The sequence below is a fragment of the Lolium rigidum genome, chromosome 7 (assembly GCF_022539505.1).
Source record: "Lolium rigidum isolate FL_2022 chromosome 7, APGP_CSIRO_Lrig_0.1, whole genome shotgun sequence".
Classification (NCBI taxonomy): domain Eukaryota; kingdom Viridiplantae; phylum Streptophyta; class Magnoliopsida; order Poales; family Poaceae; genus Lolium; species Lolium rigidum.
This window is the reverse complement of record NC_061514.1, coordinates 99,495,752-99,514,420: the sequence shown is the minus strand read 5'-3', so window position 1 is coordinate 99,514,420 and position 18,669 is coordinate 99,495,752. Positions and strand designations below refer to the sequence as shown.

The window sequence follows — 18,669 nt, the reverse complement described above, 5'->3', positions numbered from 1 at the left end:
TTTTCAAGGCGGCACAGGACCAAAAGAAAAATGATGTAGCCAGAAATCAGGGGGTGAAAAAAATCCAAGAAAATAAAGATTTCAATTGGGCTGGATCTGGACATCTGGGCCTTCGAACTAGACTCGTACAATTTCAGCCCACTCCAGAACATGAAAGTTCGGATTTTTCTCAAAAAAAAAAAACAGGAAAGTCCTATGCTTCGCCAAAACAAAAAACAAGGAGATTCAAGATATAAGTTGTAAAAATAAAGATTTAATTTATCCATTTGCAATAGCTCAGAGCGAAATACACTGTTTATTGTCTGCAAAATAATCAAGATATCACATGTTTCTTGTACGGGGAGGCTGACATCAGGGACCCATGAGCCGGCGAGCGTCGTCAACGTTTTAAAGGCAGGGGGTCGAAAATAAAAAAAATAAAAAATCAGTTGGTAAAAAATCCAAGAAAAGAAAACATTTATCGTTCTGAGAGGATGACATGCGGGACCGATGAGGCAGCAGCATCCTCAACGTTTCCAAGGCGGCAGGGGATCAAAAGAAAAAAAAAGGAAATTGCCAGAAATTAATTAGGAGTACAAAATAAATCCACCAAAGGAAACTTTTATTGTTCATAGAGGATGACATGTGGGACCGACACCGCTAACGACGTCCTCATCGTTTCAAAGGGGCGAGGGGATCGAAATAAAAAGGCAAATAGCCGGAAATTAGGGGTCAAAAATAACTCCAAGAAAGGAAACTTTTATTGTTCGTAGAGGATGACATGCGGGACCCATGAGCCGGCGAGCTTACTCAACGTTTCAAAGGCGGCATGAGATCGAAAGAAAAAGGCAAGTGACCAAATATCAGGAGCCAAAAATAATCCAAGATTTATTGTACATAGAGGATGACATGTGGGTCCCATTTTGCAGCAGCGGTCTCAATGTTTGAAATGCGGCTTGAGATCAAAAGAAAAAGAAGGTAGCTAGTAATTAGGGGGTCAAAAAAAATCCAAGAAAAGAAAGTTGATGGACATAGAGGATGACATGCGGGTCCCTTGAGCCGGCGACTTACTCGACGTTTCAAAGGGGCGAGGGATCAAAAGAAAAAGGCAAGCCAAAAATCAGCGGGTGAAAAATAATCCAACAAAGGAAACTTTTATAGCACATAGAGGATGACATGCGGGTCCCATGAGCCAGCAGGTTCCTCAACGTTTCAAACGTGGCATGAGATCGAAAGAAAAAGGCAAGTGACCAAATATCGGGAGCCAAAAATAATTCAAGAAAAGAAACATGATTTACATAGAGGATGACATGCGGGTCCCATTTAGCGACGGCGGTATCACCGTTTGAGAGGCAGCGAGAGGATCGAAAGAAAAAGGCAAGTGACCAAATATGAGGTGTCAAAAAAAATCCAAGAAAAGAAAGTTTTATAGTACATAGAGGATGACATGCGGGTCCCATTTAGCAGCAGCGTTATCACCGTTTGAGAGGCGGCAGGGGATCGAAAGAAAAAAGGCAAGTGACCAAATTTGAGGTGCCAAAAAAAACTCCAAGAAAAGAAAGTTTTATAGTACATAGAGGATGACATGCGGGTCCCATTTAGCAGGAGCGGTATCACCGTTTGAGAGGCGGCAGGGGATCGAAAGAAAAAGGCAAGTGACCAAATTTGAGGTGCCAAAAAAACTCCAAGAAAAGAAAGTTGATTGCACATAGAGGATGACATGCGGGTCCCATTTAGCGACGGCGGTCTCAACGTTTCCAAGGCAAGGGATCAAAAGAAAAAGGCAGTAGCCGAAATCGGGGGGTCAAAAAAAATCCAAGAATAGAAAGAATTTTGGTTCATAGAGGATGACATGCGGGACCCATGATCCTGCATCGTAAACGGCTCGATCGGAGAACGTTGAACGAGATGGCGCGATCGAGAAAAAAAACAATGCCGGAGGCTGCCATCCGGGCCCTACATCCCTCGGCGGTGCGGATTTGCGTTGACTCGGCCGGCGAACCCGAGAATTCGCGATGCACCACGTCCCGGGCCACCATACGTGACGTTTTGGCCGCTTTCGTCGGGCTAGGTGGCCTCAAAAACGAGAAAAAAAAAGTTTTGACATGCACCACGGAGGGACCAAAATCGTCGGCCATGGTACACCAGCAACCACGGCGCGACTTCAACTTCGTCGGCCATGGCAACTTTTCTTGTAGTGATAAAAGCGTCACTCGACGAAAGTATGTTAGAGATTACCAAGCAAGGCCAGAGAAGATTGACGAAGGACTTCATCCTTTTCGGCTGCTCGGGCCTCAGCTACCAGCCTGGATGCTTCCTCCTCCTTCAGCTTCCTTTTCGGTTTGGCCAGCTCCTCCTTCGGAGAATCAATCTCTTGGCGAGCTGCGGCAGCCTATCTTGACTGCGCCATCCGAGTTTTGAGGAGGAAGATTCGACTTCCTCTTGCGGCCCGAACTTTGTCGGCCTCTAGAGAAGTGAATCGGGAGGCGAAAACCTCCGAGAGAAGAGATAACGCCACGCAGGTCCTTAAGAAAGAAAGAAAAGCAATTAAACAAGGCACGCTCTAAGAAATCAGTATTAAGATCGAAGAGGACTTACAGAAAAAGGAGCCGCGAGTAGCGACGGTTGGAGAAATATCCTTCCCTTTAGAAAGGGAAGACGCAGTCGAAGCTTGAGGCATGGGGGCAGCCTTAGGAGCTGAAGCTTCGGAAGCCGCCACGACCGGCGAAACGGCATCAGACTTGGCCTTTTTAGGGGGAGGCTCGATAAAGCCCTCATCACTGCAAAAGTAAACAGTCGATTGTGATAGGAGTAAAAAAAAGGGGAGGCACAGTATAACTTTCAAAAGGGAACTACTTACATGTCGAAGAGATCATCTTCGTCGGCAAAGCCGCCGGTTGATCTCTTCGCAGGAAAAGCTCTGGCCCCATCCGCAGCTGCATCAACAAAAGTATCACGATCAGTATCGACGTAACGCACCGATCCGTCCGCGATACAAGCGTTATCGGCCGAGGAGGGAAGATCAGCATCGGCAACTTCAAGATTCATCGGACCATTATGTTCATCCTCTAAACCTGTTTGATCGGTGGTGTGAAAATCTACGGGGATTGAGGAGCCTCTCCCCTCAGAAGTATCATCCGGTGAATCACGTGTATTTTCGGAAGCCATAGGGATCTGGCAAAGAAAAATGATAAGTAAGAACAAAGGTAATCATGTTGGCTAAAGCAAGGAGCTATAATAGAGATGTGAAGAAAGGAAAATACCCCTGATGGTGGATGATCAACGTCAAGGGGAGCATAAGTAGAAATCAGCGGAATCGAATCTTCCTGGTTGAAGGAAGTAAGACGACGAACTTCATCAAGCAACTCTTTTTCTGATAGATCGGCAGCATTAATCCTGGTCTCATCCTTTGGACCTGAGTATAACCACATCGGGTGAACTCTGGCCATGACTGGCTGGATTCGGCGCTTCAGGAAAACTGCTGCCACCTCCGTACCAATCATAGTTTGGCCGTTGGCCTCTTTGATTCGAAGGAATTTGGCAAACAATTCTTCGGTTGAGGCTCTTTTGTCGGTAGAGAGGATGTTCTTCCAAGAGTCCTTGGGCTTGGCCTCAGTAACATCGGCATAGCAGGGAAGTCGACATTCGGGTGACGAGGAATCTTTAACATAAAACCACTTCAACCTCCATCCTTGCACGGACTCTCTCATTGGGAAATTAAAGTAATTAACTTCTGAGCGAGCAACAAAACCTACTCCTCCGGTGACAAAGTACCCATTACTACTGCTGTATCTTTTCACATAGAAGATCTTCTTCCATAGCCCGAAATGAGGTTCAATACCCAAAAACGCCTCGCAAAGGGTGATGAACACAACAACATGGAGGATCGAGTTGGGGGTAAGTTGCCATAATTGGATTTCATACGTCCGCAAGAGATGGAGGAGGAATCCATGAGTGGGGAGCGAAAGGCCTCGATGAAGAAAAGATAAGAACATCACGGAAAATCCAGCGGGAGGATCGGGCCGAGAGATCGCACTCGGAAGGATCACATCTCCCGCGTCGGAGGATATCAATCCTAAGCTTCGGGACCTCTTTTCGTCACGCTTGGTGACAGTTGAAGCTACCCGGTCCCCGGGTTTGGCCATCGAGCCCGACGGCGCTAGCGGCGCCGGGGCTGGGGAGGGCGCTCGGAGCGCTCCCCTTCGGAGGAGGAGAGGACTTGGCAGCGGCACCTCCGCTGGTGGAGCTAGCAGCGGCGGCGGTATTCTTCTTCTTCACCATCGCGAGATCTAAGGAAGATTGAAACTGTGGCGGCGGCGCAACAATGGCGAAAGAAGGAAGAGGGGGAAGAATGAGGAGATGTCTGCGGGAACCATGGAGAAGATTGCGAATTTTTTGCCCTTTGGAGATTTTAAGAAGAAGTTAGAGCAAGCACGTGGCGCTTAAGGAAGGGAGAGAACTGACGGCCCACTACGCCCACGATTGTGCGAAAATCGAGGAGCCACCTCGATCGTTACACGGTCAAACCCTAAACCGTTGAATGAACAGGGCTAGGGCTAGCTTGTCATGATGGACCCGTCAAATCAGCCCGCAGCAGTTATACGTCATCAATGACGTCATGATTTGGAAGCATTCGAAGGAAATATTAAAAGTTGTCGAATGAAGGACTTGAGTCTACGCCCGGCTGCAGACATCCGCACCTAGACTCGGGGGCTACTCCCATCGGGAGCGCTGACGCGCACCCGATAAAATGAAGACTCGACAGGATGAACAGTCGAAGGAAGAAGGTTTGAGTCTGCACTCAGTTACAAGCGCTTGCACCCAGACTCGGGGGCTACTCCCATCGGGAGCGCGGCGTGCACCCGATAGAAGTTTTTTGCACTCCAGGATCATGCCCGGGGACTTGATTCTGTGTAGGGTAACGTTGTTTTGCCATCGGCAGTTAACCAAACAACAGTTGGGCACGTTACTCATTATCCTTTGCATAAACAAAAATATATCGGATGACCTATGAAGACCTGTGGAAAACATCGGCAGAGGAGAATATTCGAGTGGTACAACTTGAGTCTACGCACGGACTGCGAGCATCCGTACCTAGACTCGGAGGCTACTCCCATCGGGAGCGCTGACGCGCACCCGATAAAATGAAGACAGAGCAGATTCAAGATGAACAAGGACAATGAAGGAGAAGAACATCAGGAGAAGACATGCTTTAGTCTCTACCCGAACTATCTTCGGCTAGACACTCGGGGGCTACTGACGTGGGCACTACCCTTCGAGTAACCCACATTACCCTATCCTGTATTGACTAATTGGAGGCCCATGAAGACACCTGAAGGCGAGATGGGCCACCAGGACGGCGCACCAGAAGGTTCCTTGACGGGCAAGACAAGGAAGCGATCGAACAAGGAAAGATCGGATCTAAAACTACTGTAAACCTAGTCGTACTCGGTGAGACCTCTTGAGACCTAGCCTCCTATATAAAGGCCAGGAGAGGGGCTGCCAAGGGACACAATCAATCTTAGCCATCTTAGCTAGAGAAAGCTTAGAGCTAGGGCATCTTAGCAACAGCCATCTCGACGAGATCTCAGCCGAACTATTCGGCACCCCATTGTAACCCATTATCATCATAATCAAGAACAGACAGGCAGGACGTAAGGGTTTTACCTCATCGAGGGCCCCGAACCTGGGTAAATCGCTCTCCCCGCTTGTCTGAGAACCGATGTCTCGTGTCAGCTTACAGGATTCCGTCAACCCTAAGCCCCTATCGGAGGGCATTGGCGAGGAGTACCCTCGACAAGCAGCGCGGCGCGCTGGAGCTCGACGCCTCCAGGTCGTAGGAGCTGGAGCGGCACGGCGGCGGATCCCGCGCCTCGACGCCTCGATCTCGCAGTAGTCCTACGACTCGCGTAGCGTGAATGCGCGCGGCGTCTTCAGCCCCTGGTGCAGCCAGCGGTACGACCCGCGGATGCGGGCGGCGTCGGAGGCTCGCCGCTGGTGCTCGAGCGCCTCGACGGTGAGCTTGCGCGCGGGGTGGATCCAGCGCCACCCACCCTCCCTCCGCCGTGCCCTCCTTGACCTCTGCAGGACACCATGTCGCCTGGATTGCTCGCCGGCGCGCGTGGATTTCTCTTCGGCGGGAGCGGAGCGGGTGGAGATACGGATGGGGTTCGACCCCCATCCGCGGCCGTTGACCGCCATATATAGCAGCTCACTGAGGGTTTGGGTTGCGGGCTGGAAAATTTATCCGGGCTAGACCATCGATGCGGTGTCTGGCCTGGCCAAAAAAGGGCAAAAACCCCATATTGGCCCAACATGTCATATGCGGGCCAATATTGAGGATCTGCTAGAGATGCTCTAAGTGATCATGGGCTTGCAGCGGCATGAAACAACCACAACATCCGACTACGAAAGAGTCTCCAACAGTAACCGTATGCAAAACCCTATTGTCGGCACCATGGTAATGATGGTTGATGTGCATGATGGTACTGACAAGCGACGGCGCACGCGCAACCATTGGATGCCAAGCTGGAGCCGCGTTGCTCGTGCATGGAGATCGGCGGTGTCGAACTCGAGCCACCTCTGATGATTTCGTATTTTGGATGTTAGTTCCTCATGCAGACTTTGATTAGGGTGTTTGTCAGCTCGTTGGATTCGTATAGACAAGGGATTCAACACCATGGCATTGCATATGCAACGTCCGATGACAAAAAATCATTTCTCTGCACTCAATATAACTTACCTATGGTGCCCGCGACTCCTAAAGATGGAGCATCATGATGAATTTTATATTCATAAAGTAAGTTGAAAATACTATATAAATGTATTCATGCATCTCTGCTAGTCTTCTACACCATATTAGAGCATTGTCGTCGACATGCATCTACATGCCATGTCGTTGTGTCGGGTGGCACGCCTCATAGCTGCATCACCAAGAGTGAGAGGAGGCCACAACACACATCTAATGAAATCCGTGGTTTTCGGGTGTGAGCGTATCACCGCGTCTGAACATCCCTAGAGAATCGATACACCCTTGCACTTGCCATCACCGGCAACCACACCTCTATGCCCCACCGCGTGCTAGTATGCTTTCCCAACACACCGTTCTCCGACCGACGTGATGTAGATGTATCCACACGATGTTAGCATCCATCAACAACGGTGAGGAAACACTAAATGATTAATCTCTCAGACTCCTCTGGCAAAGACAGTAGTCTAGCCACGATGGATGCAACGCCAAAAGAAGACCCACCGCTGCCATCAGCCGCTGGATTTGCCCACCAGCGACCCCTTGTGGCAATAAGGAGAAGATGTCCTTGATCTTAGTCTAGACAACTCCAATAAGAGGCCACCCCGAGCAATCAATTTTTTTCTTTATTCTTATGGCACAATTTCACCTCTCATGTCTGCACCAACTATGATTGCACACAATTTTTTAAGCACGACTACAATGATTTTATACTTAGTTACACAAGGACTCTCGTTTCCGGTATAAATTGCTCGAGGACTAGAAGGTGAATCCACTTGAACCCAAGTGTTGAATCCATGCATCCAACTATCCGCTCCCATAATGAGGTAGCTTAAAGCATCTCTAACAGAAGGAGTAAAATGACTTACAATCCCAAAAATCTGATGAACACCCAAAAAAGAGCAAAAACAGTGACTCCCTAAAAAGCGCCCAATCCTTCAAAAGAAATTGGAGGGTGAAGAAACACCTAGTTGGCTCCCTCCAAATATTCTCCATTTGTCCCTCTCAAAAACGCATTCGACGACTCAAGAAAGCCCAACTTCCAATTCGGAAATTTCAGCACCATATCGGCCGTGTTCTCCATACTTAGGCGTGGCTAGGTTTGTCACTCCTCTCGCCCTCTAGGTACACCGCGACGTGTGTCTCGTCCTTCGGCACACGCACCCACGGTTGCGCCTCGCCGCGCGATTAGGGTGGTGGACTAAGAGGTCACGAGCGGGATGGTGACCGATGTCAATCTAGCGAGAGGTCAAGGTGCGGCCCAAGCGGGTGTCATGGAGGGTGAGACATGAAGGCACGCAATTGGAATGGGAGGCGCGAAGAAAGACGGGTAGAGCGGAGTATGGGAGAAGAAAGGAGCATAAGATTGAGGGAGAATGGCAGGCTCAGCAGGTTAGTTGTTTTTGGAGCCAAATTTAGTAAGTCAACTCAACCTTTTGTGTTCCGTTTTGTAATTTTTTGGAAGTCAAATTATTTCCTTGTACATAAGATGCTCTCACTTGGTAGCCTTAAACGTACACTCTCCAGTTCATATTAATTAACTCAACTTTGTTTAGATATAGTTTGTTGACTAGATATATTTATAGTAAACAAAACCGAATTAACTAATATGAACCAGAGTGAGCACATTAATTCATAAAAACTCAATAAAACTTGATGAAACATTGTGGCATGAACCTTAGAGCACGAAATCGACGTCTAAAACATGCACCGGAGAATCGTCGTGTTCCGCTGGTAGGTAAAGTCGGATAAATGTTCAGTTGAGAGTTATTTATACATGACATGATATTCAGTTCAGAGGTTTGCTAAATAGGCCCTGAGCCCTCGGCTTTCCCCTTCCATCCTCTTCTGCCTGGGCACTTGTTTACTCGGTCAATCTCCACCACCATGGATTGGCTCCTGACTACGAGCTTGTCGGCCACCGCCGACGCATGGGGCGCCCACGCCGGCCTCGGCGAGGACGTAGACAGACTGCGTTCTACGCTGTCCCGCGTGCACGCGCTGGTTGAGCGAGGGGAGCAGTGGCGGTTCACCAGCCCAGGCATCGCCGATCTGCTCACCCAGCTCAAGGACGCCGCCTACGACGCCGAGGACCTCGCGGAGGAGCTCGCCACGAGCGAGAAGCAGTCAAGCCAGAGGCTCTTCCCTTCCGTGCGCAGTTTCCTGCGTGGATTGGTCACCGGCGCGGCGGATAGGGCCAGAGGCGTCAGGTCTCGGCTCGAGTACGCGTCCACCGACCTGGAGCGGGCCATCGCCGCGCTGGACGCGCCCGGCGGCAAGGAGGCGGCGCGGCGCACGTTCCGGGAGACAAGCTCGTTCATCGGGAGGCCCGTGGTCCTTGGCAGAGACCGGGAGCGCGAGGATGTGGTCCGTCTGCTTCTGAATCCAGTCCGTGCAGATAATTCAGGCGGCAACGCGAAGCGACGGAAGAGCCGTGACGGCGTGGCCGTGCTGGCGATTCTGGGCATGGGCGGCGTGGGGAAGACTACTCTGGCGCAGGTTGCGTACAATGAGCAGAGGGTGCAGGACCACTTCGAGCTGAGGATGTGGGTTTGCCTGCCGGAATCGCTGGACGTGACGCTGGCGACGAAGGAGATCATAGAGTCGGCGAGCAAGGGGGCAGCGGCCCAACCTGGTCTTGTCAACTTGGACTCACTTCAGGTGGGTGTCAGAGATTTGGTCAGGTCCAAGAGGTTCCTTCTTGTCCTTGATAATGCCTGGTGTGAGGACAGTCTGGAGTTTCAGATGCTCGTTGCGCCTCTGAAGTATGGGCATCCTGGAAGTGCCATTTTGGTGACTAGTCGATCTTGCAAGGCTGCCGATGCGGCCGGAGCGTCGGAGCTGGTATGTCTGGATGGGTTACCAGAGGAGGCTTACTGGGAGCTATTCCAGCAGTATGCATTTGGTGATGAGGACCCTGCACGCCATTCTGAATTGGTGGCCATTGGGAAGAGGATTGCCCATAAGCTCAAGGGCTCCCCTCTTGCTGCCAAGACTGTCGGTGTGGCACTGAGCTCTGACATGAGCGCAAAGCATTGGAGCGTAGTCATGGAAAATGGGTTGTGGGAGCTTGAGCAAGGTGCAGGGGGCATTCTCCCGGCTCTCCGACTGAGTTACCAGTACCTCCCGGCACACCTCAAGCGATGCTTCACGTTCTGTGCAATATTTCCGAAAGGGTATATCTTCAGCAAGGAGACTCTGATTGACATGTGGGTTGCAGAAGGCTTCATCTCACCTCAAGAGGACTTTGGGAACAAATGCTTGAAAGAATTGCTGGTCAGGTCTTTTTTCCAGCAACATATGTTCAGCGACTTATGTTATGTCATGCATGACTTGATGTCTGATCTAGCACAGTCACTCTCTATAGATGAGTGTTTTTGTCTGACTGATGAGAAATGCCTTCCAAAAGTTCCTCCCACGGTCCGCCATCTGTCAGTGTGCACCAAGCATCTTGAACTGGGCAAGTTTGTTGAACTGGGTAGATACACAAAGCTGCGGTCGCTTTTGATCTTTGGTATGTTTGGGCAAGATTTGAGCTATTCACTCGATAACTTGTTTGGTAAACTCAGTAATATCCGCTTGCTGGTGCTTCGGGGTTGTGTGATCAAGGAGCTCCCTAGGAATATTGGCAATTTAAAACTTCTCCGGTATTTGGATGTCTCTTACACAAAGATCCAATGGTTGCCTGACTCCATTTGCCAACTAAGCAGTCTACAAATTCTGAATGTACTGAACGTCCCTCTGAAGAACCATCCCAAGGGCTTGACTAGATTAGCCAGTCTGAGGAAATGTTACACGAATGAACCGATTACTTTGCTGATGAGCAATATCAGCAATTTGACATCACTTGAGAGCTCTTCAGTATTTGAAATTCCGAAAGGACAAGGGCACAGAATCGCAGAACTGAAGGACATGACACAGCTGACTGAAATCTTACATGTTACGAATCTTGAGAATATTGTGAAGGATGACGCTTTAAAAGCCAAGATGAACACAAAAGCACACCTACACCGGTTGATTATGGAATGGTCTTCCAGTCATGTTGGTGATGCAGAATTTAGTGAGGCGGAGCGGTCAAAAGCAAGCATGATTATTGAATCACTTGAGCCTCATTCCAACCTTGCCAGTTTGAAATTGAAGTACTACAGTGGCATCCAAATACCATCTTGGTTACAAGCTGGTACTCTTTGCTGCTTGAGCGAACTCAGTCTCTCGAACTGCCCTTTCATAACTGAAGTTACCAGCATACCTTCTTCCCTTAGGAGGTTGCACATCATACGATGCATAAACTTGAGGAATCTCGATGAGTGTCTACAGCCACAGAGCTTGCAGGGAATCAATGAAATAATTGTTATGAACTGCTCAAAACTAGGATTGCTCCCTGTGGAGAGATTCGGGGGCTTTGCTTCTCTTCACATATTGGAGATACAAAATTGTCCAGAGCTTCCACCCACAAGGAGATTGACACTGCCACCATCTACGAAGGAGTTGCTTATGAGGTCATGCGGCTATGTTGACGCATCACTTCCGTCCTGCTTGCATAATCTGCCTTCACTCTTAAACTTGTCTTTAAATAAATGTCCTAATTTACTTTCCCTCCCAGCCGAAATAGTTTCTCAGCTGCAATCACTCCAAGGGATGTATATCGATAACTGCAGTAGCCTTCAATCCTTGGGTGGGTTGCACTGCCTTTCATCACTTATCAATCTGCATATTGTGAACTGTCCTAGATTGACAGACCTTGATCCCTCGATGTTCCTCGACATCAGCGAAGGCCAGGGATTGCAAAGGCTAGAGTGTCTAACCATCAGTACCACCTCTTTTCTTAGCCTGATGATGAGAAGTTCAGTACCTACTCTTAAAACCCTTGTCCTATACCAGTCCACTGACTCTGTGGTTGTTCATGATCCGCGCAACAAGTTGTGTCAGTGTTTTCCGTCATTGCAAGAGCTGCTGTTTCAGGACTGTGGAAATCTTCTTGCACTCCCTGAAGAATTGCACACTCTGTCCTCACTCCAATTCCTACGGATATTCAACTGTCCGAAGATTCAGTCACTGCCACATAAGGGCTTGCCGGTCTCCTTGAGAACATTGTCTTTTGAGAAGTGTCACCCATTGCTGGAGGAGCAGTTAAAGAAGCTGAAATTTTCTTACAATACGGCATAGTCTCCACAATTCCGGTATCAGAGCGAAAATCAGCTTGTGTGCTTGAAATTTGCATGCAGCTTACTAAGTTAAGCTGCACCTTTGAGACATTGTAACCATATTACTTGTATAGAACCGTCCATTTCAAATTTATTTGGATAATTTTCCCTGTCTCAGGAACTCGAATAACATCAAATTGTGTGGGGTTTGTTATGCTTGTGTGCCAGAGATCAACTGCATTAGCTTTCAGATTTTGATAGTGTAACCATAATCTTTGTTGAAGCCCTGTTGTTGCCAATTCACTGGGATAAGCTTTCTGTCTCGGGAACTTAAATATAGCACCAAATATTTGGATCATGTTCAGCTTCAGATCAATTCATCAGCTGTCGGGTTGTTGGGAGTGTAACCATTGCTGCAGTTTCTGCAAATCCTTTTGGATATTTGTTCTGCGTCTGGAGCATAAATAACGCTAAACATTTTGAATTCATACTAGAATGCACCACAACTTTTTTTTTTGGAGGGAATGAATAGCAACTTGGCATTCAGAAAGCCAGGCTAGAGTGGTTGGTGGTACAAAGCCAAGCCAGAGGGTCTCCCTTGCTGTTGCGATTGCCGCCACAAATCGAGTGGCGGTTAAAAAAAGCAGAGGAAAAGAAAGGGAATCCTACCCTCCGTCGCAGCGATGAGAGGCTCCGGTCTGTGCAGGCAGCTGAGCAAACCTGCAGTTTGCAAGACGATGGCGGTGCGGCCGATCCCTTCGCCGCCCACCGTCTCCGTTTGCACCCCTCTCCTCTCCCTGCCGCCGATTTCTCGGAAGCCGCTGGCCTTCTCATCCTGCAGCAGCTGCAGAGCACGTCGCGGCGCCCGATGCTCCGCCGCAGACAAGCGCTCCCCTTCCGCCGGTCCGGGCAACGAGGTAAGGTAGCCGCCCCGTCCTCTTCATCTTGTTTCTGCTTGACAACCGAACGACTCTGGAGACTGGTTGTTCATCCGGCGGAATCGCCTCGTCCGATTCTTGCAGTGGCGGCAGCGGCAGCAGCAGCAGCTCCATCGCCAAGATACGGAGCGAGGTGCTATCCCCGTTCCGGTCGCTGCGGATGTTCTTCTACCTGGCGTTCATGGCGAGCGCGGGGCTGGGTAGCCTCATCGCGCTGACGCAGCTGATCCCGGCGCTGGGGAACCCCGCGAGGGCGGCGGGCGCCGCGGAGACGCTCAAGGGCCTGGGCATCGACGTCGCGGCGGTGTCGGTCTTCGCGTTCCTCTACTCGCGCGACCGGAAGGCCAGCGACGCGCAGGTGGCCAGGCTGACGCGGGAGGAGAACCTGTCCAGGCTGAAGATGCGCGTCGGCGACAGGGTCGTGCCGGTGGCGGTGAGCGAGCTGAGGGGCAGCGCGCGGCTCGTCATCGTCGCTGGCCCCGCCGAGTTCGTCGCCGAGTCGTTCCGGCGGAGCAAGCCGTTCCTCAAGGACCTCATGGAGAGGGGCGTGCTGGTGCTGCCCTTCCCGACGGACGGGAACACGCCGGCGCTGGAGTTCGACGATAGCGACGACATAGAGCAGGAGGACGATGCGGAGATCAGGAAGAAGAGCAGGAGGCTCTGGCAGCTCACGCCGGTTCTTACCGCCGAATGGGCCAAGTATGTCACTCTGAAGCAGCTCAAGCTGATCTTGACGCCGCACTTCACTTGCTCGCAGAAAAGAGAAATTTGACAATGGCGAATTACCTTGTGCTGATTGCTGCTGCTACCTCTACTTCTTGCAGATGGTTGGATGACCAGAAGAAGCTGGCCAATGTGACGCCTGATTCCCCTGTGTGAGTAGCCTCTATCTAACTTGTCTGAAGATCTGAACATCTAGCTGAAAAAAAAAACATCTAGCTCACGTTCTTGGACCTTGGGATTGCTGAATTATCGTGATGAAATAGCTCTTTCTTTCTATTCGGATCTTGTATGCAGGTACCTGTCGCTGAGGTTGGACGGGCGCGTCCGGGGCAGCGGCGTCGGCTACCCTCCATGGCAAGCGTTCGTGGCGCAGTTGCCGCCGGTGAAAGGGATGTGGACAGGTCTTTTTGATGGATTTGACGGCAGAGTGTAGTTTTGCAGGGTTCTTCTCTTCTTTCTGAACCAGGACTAGTTTTGTTGCAAGTTTGCGAACTAGACCTGCAGTAGTATTATGTAAGCAGGCAAAGTGCATATCTGAATTGAGTAATCCGTGCGCGCACTGTCCGAGGGCATCTTCAACGGGGCGACGCATTTCGGACACCGAATATATCAGCGCGTGTCCATTTGCGTCGGTTTAAATGGTCGAAATCGACCGTGCGTCCGTTTGCGTCGGGTGGCTCCAGCGGCACGATGTATTTTTTTTCGATTTTACATTTTTTATAACATGCAAACATAATTTACATAGTAAAAGAAAGGAAAATAAAAAAAACCTAAAAACGCGTGCGCCTATTGGTTCTCGTCGTCGATGTCGATCACGACGAGCTCCGGTACCGCCCACGGCCAGTTGGGAAGCGGCGGAACATACGCCGGTGCCGCCGGCGATGGTGGAGGTGGAGGAGCCCAGGCCGGTGGTGGAGGTGGAGCAGCCCACACCGGTGCTGGAGGTGGAGGCCCCCACGGGTTGTACGGCGGAGGTGGAGGCGGCGGTTGAACCGGTGGCGTGGCCGAGTCCTGGAGCGCCAGTCGTAGGGCTTCTTCCTCCGTGAGGCCCTGTGGTGACCCAGCATACCACTGCATGGTGTAGTATGCAAGTCTGACATAACACCAATGAAACACTGTTCCACTAGTATTACATCGCTCAGAGTGGTACAACAGAAACATATGCGGGTCCAAGGCATGTCTATAGAATTACAACTCTGACTCTTTACATAAGACCAACATAGCCTCCTACTTTACAATGAGGTAAGACTGCAAATAAATTTCAGAAGAACGACTCGTAGTCTAATCTTATCACTACTCTACTTGTAGCGGTTTTGACTAGCTATAGAGGCTATGAATAGATTCTAGCTAAATAGGAGCTAGGTTTAGGAAGCTAGTTCCCTTCTATTGCTAATCTAGGTTTTCTCCTTGTTGGAGGTGGTATTTGACTCTTCTGACAGGTTCCTGTCCCTTGAAGTAGTTGTTGACTCCTCAGCCTTCAGCCTTCGAGTTGCACTGTAGATCCTCCTTCGATGCCTCCACATCTAAGCAGAGGATTTAAGGATGGGATGAGTACAAGCGTACTCAACAAGTTCATTATAGGAAAGAGGTGTTTAATGCACTAGCTACGACATTAGATCAGAAAGTCTAATACCAATGCAGGTTTCTATAATCATTTCTTCAAAAGGTTGCTTTTATTCAGAAGAACTATGTCCGTCAGCCTTCACTGGTTTACTAGAACTTCATGGAGTTCCTTTCCGGCAGCGTTCGCAGTTCCATAACCCGGAACAAGGAGTGATAGGTCACGATTCATTACACTCTGTAGAGGTATGTTGCTTTACCCATAAGAGATCTTAACCTTGTTGCCAACCGGGTGTACCTTCCCGTCCACACTTCCTTGGTGTGAGGCCCGGTATAAGGTCCTAGCCAATATTGCATTCCTCCGCGACCTCGCACACCCACCCTTTGTTGCAATTCCGACCTTGGGTCCTCGCCGGTCTGTATCACTTGGATACCTTCCGACCTCGACAACTATCAGGTCGCAACCATGATACCTTCGTCGGCCGTTGCAACCCCTCATAGACCGCATTACCGTGGGCAATTAGAATGGGATCCCCACCCACCGGTTGTTCTCTCGAGATACAACTGCTACGGTAAGCGCATTCGTTGATGTACGAGAGGAAGAAACACATTTGACTACTCCGTCCCACTCCAGATCTTATGGTTAACACGGGTCTTACGGCACAAGAATCACTGGACGACATTTGTTGTTAATCCTAGATGAATACAAACCCTTTGCAATGGAACCTCCACCATACTCATACCATGGTTCCATTGCCCACCACATAGTCATATTCATAGTTATGAAATTAGCATTTTTGCTTTTCATGCAAGAGTGATAAGTATAGTACTTTGCAAGTAATTTGGTAAAAATACTCAAATGACATGAGCAAGTGATGAACTTGCCTTTCTTGACTGCAAGATTATGCAGGCAAGGTCTTCGATACGCAATAACTCCAAATTCTGAAATAACATCATCGTCCGGTAAGGACGGTGTTTAAAAGATTGGCAAGGATGCAATAATGCATAAGTATGAGATGCAATCGCTCTAAGCGTGACCTAACCCCGATGATTTAGGATTAGTGAGTTGGTGTGATTGGTTTAGGGTGTGTTTCACTTTTAGAGATGGTTTACAAACAAGGTTCTTATTAAGGGTTGGTTACTTGGTATCATAACAAGTAGTGCAATATATCACAACAATAACATTACTAGCACACAACAATAAGATTTGGTATAATCCTAACATGTAATGAACATTTGTTGGTTTTAGCACTATATGGCATGGTTAATGATTAATTATCATATACTTCAAAAAAATAACTTTTGAAGAACATGTTCTTTGATAAAGAAAAGGTATGATAATTAGGGTTGTGGAGTGCTATGGTTTACTATGGGTTCCAAACTAGTTTCTGGAGTAAAGATTAGATGGATCACAACAAAGTTGGACTCATCAATAGCTAGGGCTTGTATGGTTTTACTTAAGCATAATCAACTTAAGCAATTAATTATAAATGGTTGCTATCCAGGTTGGTATATCTTATTGGTGATAGCTGGCTATTGTCTATAGGTCCTATTAGGTAGGGTTGATGATTACTCTATATTTACTTCAAAAGAATAACTTTTGAAGAACATATTACTTAAGTAATAAGAAGTATTTCAATTAAAATTGAGGTTGTCTAGGGCTTGCTATTGGGTTTACTAAGTAGAGAATAGTTGGTTCCTAAATAGGATGGTTTACAATTATAAAGTATTTGTAGGGTTAAGTGGAATATGGTATGTAATGTCCAATACAAGACATAGTTACCATTAGGATTGATCACAATGATGTGATACTAAACATGGATCATTAAGGATGATGGCCTAGGTAATAGGAACTAGGGTTTACACTTGCTTGATCCTACTAGATCATCTAGTTTTAGTTGGATGAGAACATGTACTAACAATTTATTAGTGATAGGGTTCCTACATTGCATGTGGACATGGACATATATGTAGTTGTTAATTATGGATTTATGAATGTAAAGAAGGTAATAAGTTCACATACTATAACCTATGGTTTAGGTTTAGTGACAAGTTAGGGTTCACATAAAGTAATAGAGCTAGGGTTCCTAATGGAATTAGGGTTTTAGGAATCCACATAAAATTATGAGGTTATAACTTTATTCATAATGGAACTAGGGTTTTCTAATTACAATATAGTTCTTAGGTTAATAACTTCATTATAAAGTGGAAGTTATTAATAACTTTGAAATAAAATAATATTAGATTTGATATTTTATTATTTTTAAAGAATTAATAATTAAGATAATTATTATTCAGGGTTTAAATCCCTCTAATAAGGATTTAATAAGGTAATAAATAAAGAAAATTAGTTTTAATGTTTTATTCATTTACTTATTGGTTTTCCCTTATTTAAGAAACTTTTCTTAATTATTGAATTTTAATTTAATTTAGAATTAAAAGAAAAGGCTTAATTAATAATGGTTAAATAATTATATTTTTATTAAAATAAAAAATTCATATTATATTTTTATTGGATAGATATTATTTTTATAAGAATTTTGATATCTTATTTACATTTTTCCGAGTTAAACTGAATTTTATATATTCATGTAAAGTTTTAGTAATTTATGGAATTTGAATTAAATGGAAAAATACTACTGGTTCAGAGGACATATCTAACTCTGGTCACTGAACAGTGGGTCCGTTGCCAGGTCAGATGCCACAAGGGCTTGACCAAGTCAAAATAGAGGTGGGTCGCTAGCCACATCACCTCGCCTGTCAACTCCACGCCGGCGAGTCAGCGGGCGACGGTGCCGCCGATTTACGGCGCCCCTGGACGTGTGGATAGGCTCTACCGAACCCCCGCGACACGCTGAGTGCCGTGGTGGTGTTGGTTTTCCCAAATGACCACCGGAGCGTCGCCAGAGAACAAGCCCGGCCAACTACCAAATTCGAGCTACATTTGATTATTTGATGAGATAGAGGATGCTATAGACGCGCAATCTTACCCTGAGTCTTCCCAGGTGGGTGGCAGCGATGATGGTGGTCGGAGACGATGGCAAGATCGACATTTCTGGCAAACCCGTGCGAAAGGGAACGCCAAAATTCGCACACCTCCCGGCACCCCTGGATGCTCCGCTCCTCCAAGATGATCTATACGGTAGGGCGCGTCGATTGAGCTACCCCACGCATGCCGGGGTGGTCGGAATCAATGGGTCGCCGGAGAACTGGCCGGCGATGGTGATGATTGTAGTGAGAGATACAAAGAGATTGAGAGGGATTGGGATGGCGGAGATGAACAAGGGCATCACGGCAGACCTCCAGGTGGTTTTATAGGGCACGATATGGTCCACAATGGCGGCACGACTGCGATGGCCGGTTGGGGATGGACAATGATGTCGGCGTGGTATTTGGGCGGGAATCTTGGCGCACCGACTAGCAGCGGATGCCACTGGAGTTCTCGTCGGTTCTGGGATGGTCATTGGCATCCGGGGTCGAGCTTATCGGCGACGGGGACGTGTCGACCGACATCACCGTGTTGTCGAGCTCGGAGAAGAGGAAGAAGACGTTTGTCTTCTTAACGTGGATACCGATT

General features: G+C 48.1%; 2 protein-coding genes across 4 annotated transcripts; both read left to right on the top strand.

Annotated features, from left to right (window-relative positions):
* The first annotated feature begins 8,614 nt into the window (after positions 1-8,614).
* LOC124671740 (putative disease resistance protein At3g14460) lies at positions 8,615-12,157 on the top strand. The gene has a single exon (XM_047208074.1). The coding sequence runs from the start codon at positions 8,615-8,617 to the stop codon at positions 11,891-11,893; it is 3,279 nt and encodes a 1,092-aa protein (XP_047064030.1). The 3' UTR covers positions 11,894-12,157.
* A 312-nt stretch (positions 12,158-12,469) lies between these two features.
* Positions 12,470-14,079, top strand: LOC124674168 (protein LOW PSII ACCUMULATION 1, chloroplastic). Of its 3 annotated transcripts, none has more exons than XM_047210205.1 (4): positions 12,470-12,793; positions 12,903-13,508; positions 13,634-13,684; positions 13,827-14,079. In XM_047210205.1, exons 1-4 carry the CDS (start codon positions 12,555-12,557, stop codon positions 13,963-13,965), a joined length of 1,035 nt encoding a protein of 344 aa, XP_047066161.1. In that variant the 5' UTR covers positions 12,470-12,554; the 3' UTR covers positions 13,966-14,079. The 3 variants fall into 3 exon arrangements, with proteins under 3 accessions (XP_047066161.1, XP_047066160.1, XP_047066159.1); XM_047210204.1 differs by having other exon boundaries at positions 12,897-13,508; XM_047210203.1 differs by having other exon boundaries at positions 12,894-13,508.
* The last annotated feature ends 4,590 nt before the right edge of the window (positions 14,080-18,669 follow it).